This window comes from Rhipicephalus microplus, chromosome 10 (assembly GCF_043290135.1).
Source record: "Rhipicephalus microplus isolate Deutch F79 chromosome 10, USDA_Rmic, whole genome shotgun sequence".
NCBI lineage: Eukaryota > Metazoa > Arthropoda > Arachnida > Ixodida > Ixodidae > Rhipicephalus > Rhipicephalus microplus.
Genome location: NC_134709.1, coordinates 27,538,103 through 27,550,968, shown reverse-complemented (window position 1 = coordinate 27,550,968; position 12,866 = coordinate 27,538,103). Strand labels below are relative to the sequence as shown.

At 46.3% G+C, this 12,866-nt stretch overlaps 1 protein-coding gene across 1 annotated transcript in view; it reads right to left on the bottom strand.

The window, feature by feature from the left end:
• LOC119181337 (neprilysin-1-like) overlaps positions 1–6,580 on the bottom strand; it is a 52,190-nt gene extending 45,610 nt beyond the window's left edge. The window contains exons 1-3 of the mRNA XM_075874590.1: positions 6,410–6,580; positions 3,473–3,634; positions 5–85 (exon numbers count right to left, since the gene is read on the bottom strand). Coding sequence (XP_075730705.1) covers positions 5–85; positions 3,473–3,634; positions 6,410–6,497 — 331 coding nt within the window. The 5' untranslated portion in view covers positions 6,498–6,580. The remainder of the gene's footprint in view (positions 1–4; positions 86–3,472; positions 3,635–6,409) is intronic.
• Positions 6,581–12,866: the final 6,286 nt, after the last annotated feature.

Below are 12,866 nucleotides of genomic sequence, written 5' to 3'. Positions count from 1 at the left end.
TCACCCAAGCAAGAGTTGTAGACGATAGCAGCCTTGTCGGTCACGTTCTGACGTTCCCGAACGATGGACATGTTTCCTAGTATGTCTGAAAGAAGAGCACTTATTTCTCAATGTTTATGAACTTTGTCCAGAAGGCAGCCACTGAAGCGATCAGGACACTGCTCGCGATTGACAGAAGAAACATGCAGCGGTGAAGTTAGAACCTAAAACCATCAATAATTTTCGGACGATGCACGACATAAAGACTTGGCTACATGGTAACGAAGTCGGTTAATTCTCGTCGAAAATTCGCTGCATCAAAAAAAAGAACACCCATAGAAACACAGCTCTGCATGTAAAGGTCGAGTAAATTCTTAAGTGAGCCTGCACGATTGAAGTAGACTCGACTCCTATAAACTTACTACCCCTGGGTTCATTGACTATCGGGCACAATGAACAGAACGTTTGCGATTACATATAATTTCGTCATCATTATCATCTGTCCGACTACGACCGGCATCGACCTATGCCATCTTCTGTCGCTCCTGTGCTTCTTGCGGCCAGCTGGGTTACACCAGCAAGTTTCTGAATCTCATCTGCTCACCTAACTTTCTGACTGCCCTTCGCGCGTTTGCCTTTTCTTGTAATCCAGTGTGTTGCTCTCAATGAGCAACAGTTACTTTACTTGCACGTGCTACGTGCCTGGCCCACGCGCATTTCTTCCTAACTACGACGAAAGCCAGTTTATTCCTTAACTCGCTCTGCACTCTTCTCGTTCCTTAAGGTTACACCTTTCGTTTTCCTTTTCGATGCTCGCTGCGTGGTCCTTAGTCTAGGTTGTGCCCTCTTTGTGAGCCTCCATGTTTCCGTTCCGTAGGTAAGCACCGGTAATGTGCAGTTGAGAGGACATACTTCCCTCTCGAGGGATAGCTTGTCGCTACCATTCGCCAATAGAGAGCGCCCTCCGAATGTGCCCCGTTATATTCTTAAAACGACACTGAAGTCAAATAACAATTTACGTCAGAGTGAAAGCTCATTGTATGACAACACCTAAAACGACAATATTATTAACGACAGTGCCCTGCTTACCGAGAAATTAAGGTAAATGCACAAGAGCACAAGTGCAGTAGCACAAGAGCGCAGTAGGGCATTTTCAGAATGATAGCGATGACTTCAGACGGAGCGCCTACAATTATTCACTAGTAATTGATCTAACTGCACTGAATAAAGAGCTTTCCGTGCATTAAGAGACGCGATAAAATGCTGCTTGTTCGTTTCTGTTTGATTCATGGAAAAAAGAACCACCGGACGTTAACTATGGGAAATGGCGCGAGTGGTTTAAAAATTCAATTTTCGCGTGGTTACACGGGACAGGTGGCGCCATCTAGCGGGGCGCAGTTGAAACAAAAGCATCTGCAATCTCGGAGCCAATGGAGGGAAATTGATCAATGGCCGTGTTTTCTGCTGTGGCTACCACTGCTTTTGGTATGCTGCTACTAGCGCAGTAATACCGGGCAACGTTGTGCGCGGCAGCAGTGACGTGAGACGGACCCGTCGGTCCGCTTCTTGAGGCGGGTAATTTGAATCGCGCTAACCCGATGCGGACCACTACAACGTGATTTTATTTCAAAATATGCCCTTCATTGGCACAAAAGTAACACTACGAGGTTTCTGGACCGCCATTTCAACAATTAACGTCGACTTAATAGTTGACTTTAGTGTCCCTTTCATCTTCTAGTACTATTTCTGTGCGACACTCTGGCTCCACAGAAACTACCTGTCTTAGGCAAGTCCTTTACGAATTTCTGTGGTTCGCTTCCTGTCGCAAAGCGCTGTTCTCTTATGAGACTGTTCCACATTGCTTTATCTTTCTGAATATTAATTTTCAGACCTACAAATCTGCTTTCCTTGCCCGAATTAGTAATCATGAGCTGCAGTTTTTAATTGTACAATCAAAATAATTTAAAGGGGAGAGCAATGTGCAACGAAGGGTTGGTTTGTGTCGATATGATTTACTCCGAGAACCCTAATGTTGTCGATAAGGTGTACTTCGAAAGCCGCAGTCTCGTTAACTTAGTCGTCATAACTTTGATACATATTAAGAGAAATTTAGGGTCAAAGTTTCAGTTTCAAATTTCCGCAGATACCTCCGCGCCTGACATGATGGATTTCAGAACGTACCATTCGTATTTAGGTGACATTTAACTCAACGAAAGTTTCCGAAACTTCGTACTTGCATGCTTTGACATCCTCATAGGACATGGTATTTCATTTTATAGTAGGTGAGAGCTGATCAGATTGTAGTAGACGTCGTTAAAATTGGTGACGTCAGTGATGGGCGGAGAAAGTTCAAGGCAGCGTCACACATTCACATTTTCTTTTTACGAGTCTTCAAGCTTTCCTGTCGTGTTCGCATAGTAGGTGGAGTGATTTAAATATAGTGAAAGCGTAACTTAAAAATGCGATAAAAATGGTTTTCTCTTTGGTGGCTTTTTAAAATAGGGGGCATTACGTTTGAACTCAATATAGGGAACAAAACCTATAGTTTTTCTTCGTAAAGTAATTTCCTACACTTTGTGATTTTTATGACTTTCCAAAATTATTTATTATTCCAAACAAACCATCTACGATTTAAAAAAGGGTTACTCGTGAGCCCCGACAACTGTCAGGTATACGACTCTTTTTAAAGAAACACGCTAACTTTGTTTTGTGTCTCACCACTCTTTTAGGAGATGAAGTTTTGAGTAAAACTTGTTTTGGTTTAGTTAGCACGTAGCAAGATCAGAAGATAACTTCTTTGCAGAAAACAATACGGAAAACTAAAAAAAAGAGGTCAGGAAAGAAACACACTGGCGCCGAACTAACAACTGCTTTATTCTTCTCAGAGTATCGCATGTATATGCCAAAACCACATACATTGCATGCACACGCGTAGCTTCCTATTATATACGTAACAACGTATCAAATACCACAAAACGTCACACAACACAACCCCCGAATGCACACGCGTAGTTGCATACTGCACGCGTGAAACAGTATTATAGCCAAGATGTGCACGCGAAATTCATTCAGCGCCAAAGAAGTTCTTTTTATTCTCTTAACGGAGAGTACTATGAACTACAGAGAAAGTTCTCAGGTCCCTTCAAATAGTCATATACATGACTAGCCGGGACTTACAAAATAAGAACTCAAGTGAACCTTTTCTTCCCTAGAGTGTATAACCTCCCTTTTATTGCTGTTTGTATTTTATTATCATTTTAATGAAACAGTGATATTAAGCTTAATTCAAAGCTTCCGTTTTCTGTTTTAATTTTTTTTGAATGACGCGATTCTCAGACAGTGCCACCGAGATGGTGTGAGCCAACGTTTAAAATGATCTGCATATGCATCTTGCCATCAACTTTATTACCAGCCTTGCTATATCGCTACTATCAACTGGATGTTTGCACGAATATTGCTACTGCATGAATGGGGTATGAGCGAAATGTTTTACCTCGAAGCGTTTCCCGTAGTTCATCGTCCAGCAGGGAGAAACTGCTCGTCATCGACTGGCTCTCTGGTATCTTGTGCTTGGCCATCCAGCCACCGCAAGCGTAAGCGTAGAAGTCAGTGCACGGATCAACGGATGTGTTCATTGAGTCCTTTATAAGCTGTGCTGGATAAGTAGATGATTAAGAAACGCCGCTTAGATTTATTTGTAAAAGTTGCGGTTTTATCAAAGTTTGGTACGGCGTGGTGCAGCCGAAGCAGCAAATAAGAAAATGACCTCTGCTTGAACGTCAGTTCGTCTGACTTGCCTATCGGACTGGACTTGCCTACCGGACTGGATTTACCGACCGGACTAGACTTAACAACCGGACTAGACTTAACGACCGGACTGGACTTAACGACCGGACTGGACTTAACGACCGGACTGGACTTAACGACCGGACTGGACTTAACGACCGGACTGGACTTAACGACCGGACTGGACTCACCGACCGGACTGGACTCACCGACCGGACTGGACTCACCGATTGGACTGGACTCACCGACTGCACTGGATTTACCGACCGGACTGGACTTACCGACCGGACTGGACTTACCGACCGGACTGGACCTAGCGACCGGACTGGACCTAGCGACCGGACTGGACTTAGCGACCGGACTGCACTTAGCGACCGGACTGCACTTAGCGACCGGACTGGACTTAGCGACCGGACTGGACTTAGAGACCGGACTGGACTTAGAGACAGGACTGGACTTAGCGACAGGACTGGACTTAGCGACAGGACTGGACTTAGCGACAGGACTGGACTTAGCGACAGGACTGGACTTAGCGACAGGACTGGACTTACCGCCCGGACTGGACTTTCTGAGCGCTATAGGCGACTCTATTCGGTGTTGTGCATCAGCAAGTCACGTGCGCCCTCTAGTTAGGGGTATGATTATTAACTGAAAGAGGCACACGTGTACACTAGCCGTGTAAAACTTAAGAAACGGCGAAGATGTTTGGTCTTGAAGCGTGACGTGGCCTTCTTGGCTGATGCTAGGTCTTTCCTTGGCGTAGATAAGCTATAGAGTTGAACCACAGCCTCCCAAGGACCATGCAAGAAGGTCAAAACTTTACCGCAGAACTGACATGCAGAAGCTGGCAGTGGCAATCCCGGGAGATGCGTGGGCTTTTCGTTGCTCATGCACGGCTCGCGTGTCGCGCAACCACGGCGCGGCCGCTGCACGGACGGTCTCCGTCCACGGGTGAGGCTGATCAGTTAGGGCGCGTGATAAGCCACAGAGCGGAGGGTTTTTGCGGACATCCGACGCTTTACTTCCAACTGTAAGAGCTTCGATCTTAAATATAACCACCGCAGGAAATGCGGGAATGTGCGAGTGGGATATCGGGGTGTGGGATATCGGGGTGTGGGATGTTGCGGAGTGGGATGTTGCGGAGTGGGATATTGCGGCGTGGGATATTGCGGCGTGAGATATTGCGGAGTGGGATATTGCGGAGTGGGATATTGCGGAGTGGGACATTGCGGAGTGGGACATTGCGGAGTGGGACATTGCGAAGTGGGACATTGCGAAGTGGGACGTTGCGGAGTGGGACGTTGCGGAGTGGGACGTTGCGGAGTGGGACATTGCGGAGTGGGACATTGCGGAGTGGGACATTGCGGAGTGGGACATTGAGGAGTGGGACATTGAGGAGTGGGACATTGAGGAGTGGGACATTGAGGAGTGGGACATTGCGGAGCGGGACATTGCGGAGCGGGACATTGCGGAGCGGGACATTGCGGAGCGGGACATTGCGGAGCGGGACATTGCGGAGCGGGACATTGCGGAGCGGGACATTGCGGAGCGGGACATTGCGGAGCGGGACATTGCGGAGCTGGATATTGCGGAGCGGGATATTGCGGAGCGGGATATTGCGGAGCGGGATATTGCGGAGTGGGATATTGGCGTGTGGGATATCGGGGAGCGGGATATCAGGGAGCGGGATATCAGAGATTCAGGGAATGTGCGAATGAATCGCGCTTACGCGCAGTTTGCGTTACGTGGGCTGTTGATCCGAATGCGAGTGGGATATCGTAAAACCAGTCGTGACCACATTAGTTTGGGGTGCTCCCGGTATGGTCAGTAGTGGTTGAGGCGCTCGAGGGCCGATTTGGAGGTAGTGGGATCGAATGCCTGCTGCGGCGGCCACACTTCAGTGGAGGCGAAGTTCTGTTTATGACCGTGTACATAGAGGACACAAAAACACCAAATTTACAGAGCCCTTCACTACGGCGTCCTTTACAACCTTATCATAGTTTTGAAGTGTAAAACCACCGCACTAATAATAATAATAATAATAATAATATCATTCTTGTTACTGTTATTGTTAATTTGGGTTGTGTCTGTTTGCTTGCCCACACTGACGCACAGTGGTGTAAAGTTATTGGACTCACCGGCTGATACAGAAAAATGGCACATAATCGTATTTTGTCCAAATTAGTTAGGAAATTGCCTTGTTGTTTGCGCATATCCTAGTATTTCAACGCGGTGGCACACAACCATTGTGTTATGGAGATGAATCGCCAGTGGTAAAAGTTGCCTTACTCGCCTTGACCATTCACCCTAGTAACAAGCAACAAATGAAAATCTGAGAAAGGGAAACAAGTTGTACAATGTTCGACATTCGTTAGGAGTCTTTTTTCTTTCTCGCGAATGTCGATAGTTCCACACATCCAAGTGCTGCACGTGCTTCGTGTTTTCTCGCAACGACACGTTATCTGACGTCACACACACCGCTATCTTTAACTACGAATGTAGAGCCTTCCCTAGTAGTATAAATAGCTTCACGTGTGCAATACTCCTAACGGCGTTGATATAGAAACCATTCGCTGACGTAAACGATATATAATAAAATTGATATACATTTTTAATACTTGCACAGTAATAAACAAGTATGTACCTCGTTGGATGCAGGCAGGCGTCGAACACACGTTGTATATTCTTGCATCGTGCATTCCTAGAAAAAGAGAGTCGGAACGCTCTAGCATATATCAACACAGTGGTTACCAAATGCAACGTGCATGGCAGCCTTATTTTCTGCTTGTGTGAACTTTCGGCTTTAATTATCAATCAAGGATATATAGTCGTCTTGAAATAACTTTGGCAACTGGTAAAGTGGTCAGTCAAAGTAGTCAGAAAATAGGGCTTGTAAAGAAGGCCTATTGGTTCAACACCTTCCCCGATTTTTTTGGGCAGATAAATCGGCAAGTGCGGGGCAAAGCATGAACATTTCGGCGCAATCCGTAACGAAAGGTCGTTTCACCGAATTCGTTTCTCATTCGTGTCAGCGCTTTCCTTCCTTCTACGACAGGCAGCTTAATTAGTGTTTAGTAATTAGTGAAACTTAATTAGTGATTTCAGTTTATTACTCTATAGAATAAATATCCCATCCCTCTTCTAGTCATAGGCGTACGCGCCTGTTTGTTTTGGTGGCAAGCGGCAGCACGAGAAAATTACGTGATGGTGGCAGAATTAGTGAAATTTAATTAGTGATTTAAGTTTATTACGCTATAGGAGAAATATCCCATCCTTCTAGTCATAGACGTACGTGCCTGTTTGTTTCGGTGGCATGCGGCAGCGCTAGAAAATTTCATGATGGTTGGAAAAGGCTACAGCCCAATGACCCCTCCCTTTCTACGAGCACTTATATCTTTAGGTCATGTTACATTTTCCAAGAAAATTAAACCATCACTTGACTCTACCGTCTGCATATCATCAGCAAAAAATTCACATGAACTGCAGAAGAAAATGCAATGCGGTGTCCTTATCTTCAGCTTGCGCTGAATTTCAGCTTTACTTATCACGCAAGGATAGATAGCGGCTTTAAATGGCTTTTACAACTATCAAACTAGTTTATAAAGTCAAAGTAGTCTGAAATAGGCCTTGGAAGAAGAACTGAACTGACCTTTTTAATTGCACATATCCTAGCATTTCTACATATTGGTTCAACATCGTTTCTGATTATAGGGGAGATGAATCCCAACATTAGGGGGGATGAGGGAGGGGAAGGGTGATTGTACTTCATATTCATGTTCGTGTTTTTATGTGTATGTAGATGCAAACGTGTGAAATGAAAATCTCAGAATGGGGGTCTCCCCCTTCCTCAAGTGGACTCGAGTTCGACGCCATGGGGGCCCGTTTTGCCTTTCTTAACTCGTATCGAACGTGGGCTTGGTGGTTGACTGTAGTAATGATGATGATGATGCCCGAAATATTCTAGTGGAAGCTACATTGGCCGCATGCTTACTGTTGCGCTGTGCCCGGTGGCCACAGCGTGAACTGAGGCGTTGCCTAGCAACTGCTGCAGCTGGCAGCGCCGCTCGCCGCGCCATCTGGCGTGATGGCGTAGGAGGAGCCAGAGAAACAACGTTGTACCAACGGAGGACGAGCCGGCGTTGTGTATATAGAAGGGACGGCTCGGTGTGATTCGTCGGCAGATATGCGAAGCGAGTCGGAGGCGCTGAAAGAAGCCAAGCTTCGTCGTCGGTACGAAACCAGGAGGGGGCCGCGAGGCGAGTCGACGGAAGCAGTATAGAAGTACGAGGCCGCATGTCTCGAGAAGCGTTACCGTACAGAGTACCAAACGGAATGATACGGTTATGCGTACCTTAATTGTGCTGCGTACAGCCAGGCATAACTGAGTTTAGCCAAAGCCAATTTTTTAACCTCCTTCTGTTTGCAACAAAACTTGTCGTAACTCAGCCGGCTCATTTCCGCGTATTGCTCGTGAATGTACGTATCTTCATGCGATTCTACGGCGCTTTGTTTCTGTTATCTTCAGCACTGACTTTGTTGATCTTGCGAATTGCATTTTATGAATTTCGTGCACCAGAACACGCGTTGGAAAAAATAAGTGTTTTCCATTGTGAACCAATAAGCGAAAATCAGAATACGTGTTCTAGCTGGAACGTCAAGCTGGATGTTTTTTTTCAACTTGCCTTTTCGTTCGTGTAGTTCCGCTTGCTTTGAGGAAACCAGGCAGGTCCAGGTTAATGCAAACGACAGTTGCACGAGTTTTCGAATTCGCATCTCTCCTCCTGCGACGAAACAGCAGACCACGGCTGAATGCCAATATCCGTCCTTTGTCACATGAGGCATTTGACTAAAAAAAAATGCAAGATTCTGGTTGTTTGGCCTCCATAGCATACGCTCAAGTCTATCGAACGCACCTGAAGCGTGTAATTTCGTGGCTGGAAGTTGCATCTGAACGGTGCGAAATTGCTTCTAGAACCTCTGCTCAAGTGTCTTGACGTTATTGCAGTTTGGGAGTGTGGCGTAACCATGGGGTAAGGCATTGAAGACGTGCTCTCCCCCCCCCCCTCTCTTTCTGCCCCTAAGCCCACGCCTCTTGTTTGGAAAGAACCATCAATGGAATGGATTTTGATATATAGGATTGAATTACGGAGGCGAATGCGAAACAACGGTAGGAAGGGGAAGATTGCGATGAAAAAAAAATCGTAAACAAGTGTTGTGTGTTCGAGCCGACGTTTCGGCCAGCGGACTTGTCTTCTTCAATGCTAGAACTGATTTTCTTGGTGCCGGTGTGTAATACCTACGACGTATCTACCATTGTAAAAATAAAAAATGAAACCTACAATTGTTAAGTGGTGCTTCTGACAACCGTGATTTGGGGAAACGCGTAGATCCTACCTCCGCACTGCTTTCTTTCTTTTTATTCACGGAACACATGTTCCCTCTTCACTCACACAGTTGATCGCGGTGCCCCCACCGTCCCCCCTCTCACGCGACCGTATCCATAGTTGCCCAGTTGCCCCCTTCCCTTTTTTCACTGTGGAGGAGAAGGTACGGAACAAACATATGTCGGCGGTGATATTCGAGCCCACAACCTTCAAATTCCAAGGTCGGCGTCTCGCATCGTGACGGATAGGGTGATGTTTTGTCCAGTGTAATTCCAACAGAATATCAAGTTGGGCTTGTTGGATATGCATTGTAGAACTGTCGTATAACCGCACGAAGAAACACAAAAGAACAGGGGGCGAGCGCTTTCTTGCAACTAAAAATGTTTATAAAAAATGAAAGAATATAAAAGCAGGCAATCGAAAACAACGCAAGCGTGGGAAAGCTAAAAGTACGCTAGTGGCAACTCGAGATCCACGAGTAAAAAAAAAATAACACAAAGATTGACCAGAAACATAATCTAGAAAAGCAAACTCCTTATGATGCAGCAACACCGAAGGTTGGCTGTCGCATTTTTCTCTCCTTTTTCTTATGTGAAAAGGTTCCGTCAACAACTCATGACTTCATTGATTGTTAGATCGAAAAACCACTTCAGTATCCTGGGAAACAGGATAGCAGCAGTGCTCTATGCAATGAACCGCGAGATGTGGTGTCCCTGAGGATTTCAAAGAAGAATCGTGCTCTCTAAGACGAACATTGATGCACCGTCCCGAGACTGTCCTATGTACACTTTAGCCACAGCTAAAATGAGTAACGTAAACAACGCCCATTGCGCAGTCCAGTAACCTTTTCTGTGTTTCATACATTACGGTAACTCTCTGCGAAGGCGCGAACAAATGGACTGCAGTTTATTTTTGGCTGAGAAGAACACATAGCCTTTGTAACTATTACCGTGTTGCTTAAGCGCATGCTGATGATATGTGGAGTTTAACGTCACCAAACCACTATATGATTATGAGAGATGCCGTAGTGGAGAGCTCCGGAAATTTCGACCACCTGGGGTTTTTTAACGTGCACCCAAGGCTGAGCACATGGGCTTACAACATTTCCGCCTCTATCGGAAATGCAGCCGCCGCAGCCGGGATTCGATCCCGCGACCTGAGGGTCGACAGCCGAGTACCTTATAACCACTATACCACCACGGCGGGGCCTTAAGCGCATGCGATGTCCTATAAAGATAAGGAGTCACTGCTATAGTTAAGATTGGGATGATGGATGTAATCCTGATGGTTCAGATGATCACGACGACACGTTGAAGGACTGGACTGCCCGCTCACTTCCTGGCAAACTTCGGTTCATTTTTACACTCACCCTTATTCATAAACAGAGGCCGGGGTGGCCACTAAACCAACCGCACAGTAAGCACTGGCATGTGTTGATATCATCGTCGGCGTTACTTGCCGAGCCCTTCGTATACTCCACACATCGACACCAACTTCCCGATGTATTGTCAACCTTGGATCAGAGTCTGCGCTAAGCACGACCTCTGTCCTCGCTTCCCGATCTCGTTCTCGAGCACCCAGGTCCTGTTCTCTCAATTTCTCTTTATTAAATACCTCCCGTCTCATCTGAGATAGCCTCGTGGGACGAACCCCTACTCGATGCTCCACCAATGGAGCAAACAACTCCGTTTCCTCAGAGATGGGGCTCCGCCTCTGCGTTCCCACACTTTGCTATCCTCCGAGCATCGGCTAAGAAGAACTCCGTCATTTCATCGACGTACAGCTTAAATGATACATTCGTGCGACAACAAGCCAGTCTAGACGGCCGGTCGGCTTACTGGCATTAGTGGACACGATTCTGCCGTATATCCACACGTATTGTTACAGCATGGCGCCACGTTATCTTGTCGGGAGCCGTGTCGCAACAGCGACCACTTATTTCTCAGTCTGGCTCACCGTGAGAGCGCCAGCGCCGTGTGGGTGACCCCCAGCGCAAGGTGTGGTGAACAAAGCAGTGTGGCAGCTTGGGCTAGCTGGCATGGCATGACGATAGTGATAGCGCGAGAACAGAACGACGACACAGAGACAAGAAGGAGCCAAGAAGGTCCTTCGTGTCCTTCTTGTCTCTGTGTCGTCCTTTTGTTCTCGCGCTATAACTATTGTAGTGAACAGAGGCTCACGAGGTTCGACGACAAGAACGCGTTCCGAGCGGAACGGCTTAGTCTGCGTCTGGGCAGCCTCTTTTAACTTCCTTTTAGGGGCGAAGCTCCTTAGGGCGTGGGCTGTGCGTCCCCTGTATGTAGCCACCTCTAGTTTAGTTCTTGCAGTGTTCACTAGATGGCGGTACCGTCCCCTGTATGTAGCCACCTCTAGTTTAGTTCTTGCAGTGTTCACTAGATGGCGGTACCGTCTCCTGTATGTAGCCACCTCTCGTTTAGTTCTTGTAGTGTTTACTAGATGGTGGTACTTGTAGCTGATGATGAAAAGATGCAAGATGTTATAAACTAGAAAGCGGTACTTGTAGTTGAAGAAAGACGCGAGATCTTATAAAATAGGAATGATGTCACATATGGCGCGTGTCATTGGTTGAAGGCAATCGTTCGATTTAGTGCGGCGACGTAAGCTAGGGGGAGCGATGTAATAAAATCGAGTGGGCAAAATGTACAGAGGATTCATGGTTTATCAGGTTTTCCTCCGGAGCTTCGCCCACTCATCATCATTCACTTCGTGGATATGGCGGCACTTTTTCTTCGGGCGCCGTCCACCGACTGGCCATCCTTCGCGTGCCGCAAACATATCTGCTATCCTCCTACCTTTTCTACTCTCACCACGACAGCCCGAGCGATTCCCATCGAATTTTAGTTTCTCAATCATGTTGTTACACGCGGACGTGATGACATCATTAGGATACCCTGCTTGTGCTAGTTTTCTTACTTGATTGTCAAAACTACTTTTTATTAGGTGTTGGCAGGAGTTTTCCAGAGCTAAACCCAAACTTGTAGTAATGATAGTTCTTTTCACCAGCTTAGAATGGGTTGACCTGTAACTGAGTATAGGTTTTATGGATCTAGGAGAATAATACCAGCAAGCATGCTATGGTTCGAAGACCAAGTTAATATGTAGAAATCGCAGTTGCTTTAGATGCGGCAACTAAAAAGAAAAGTTCGGTTTCTTGCCCGTTTCTTTAAAAAAAAAACCTTGAAAACATTCACAACATCTTGCGCCAAATCTAAGGACGTAGTGAACACAAGGAAATTATCGTCGTATCTGGATACGTGAACTGAGAATCCTGACAGACGCTTTTGAATTGCCGCATCGAGCTTTCCCAGAAAAAAATATCGCCTAACATTGGAGCTGCTGAAGAGCTTATGCATATTCCTGATCTCTGGACGTAAAGAACACCTCCCCAAGCCACAAAAATTTGACTTCAAGTAAAAGCTAAGTAATTCCAGAAAACTGCTAGGTATACATTTAAGACTCTTTGACTTAATTGTGTGCTGGATTCATGTGGTTGAGTGAAACAAAGAAAACGAGCAACTAGAAAAAAAATTTCACCTCCTTCGTTGGCTCACAGTGCACTTACGGTGAGGTGGTTGCCAAGGTCGAGGTGTCGATGCTGTCCACTGTCGATATCACATGATGATGATGATTGCCTAAAAGCATGGCTCACACCCACTCTGGTGCATTGGCCAAGAAACTATTAATTATACAGTGGAT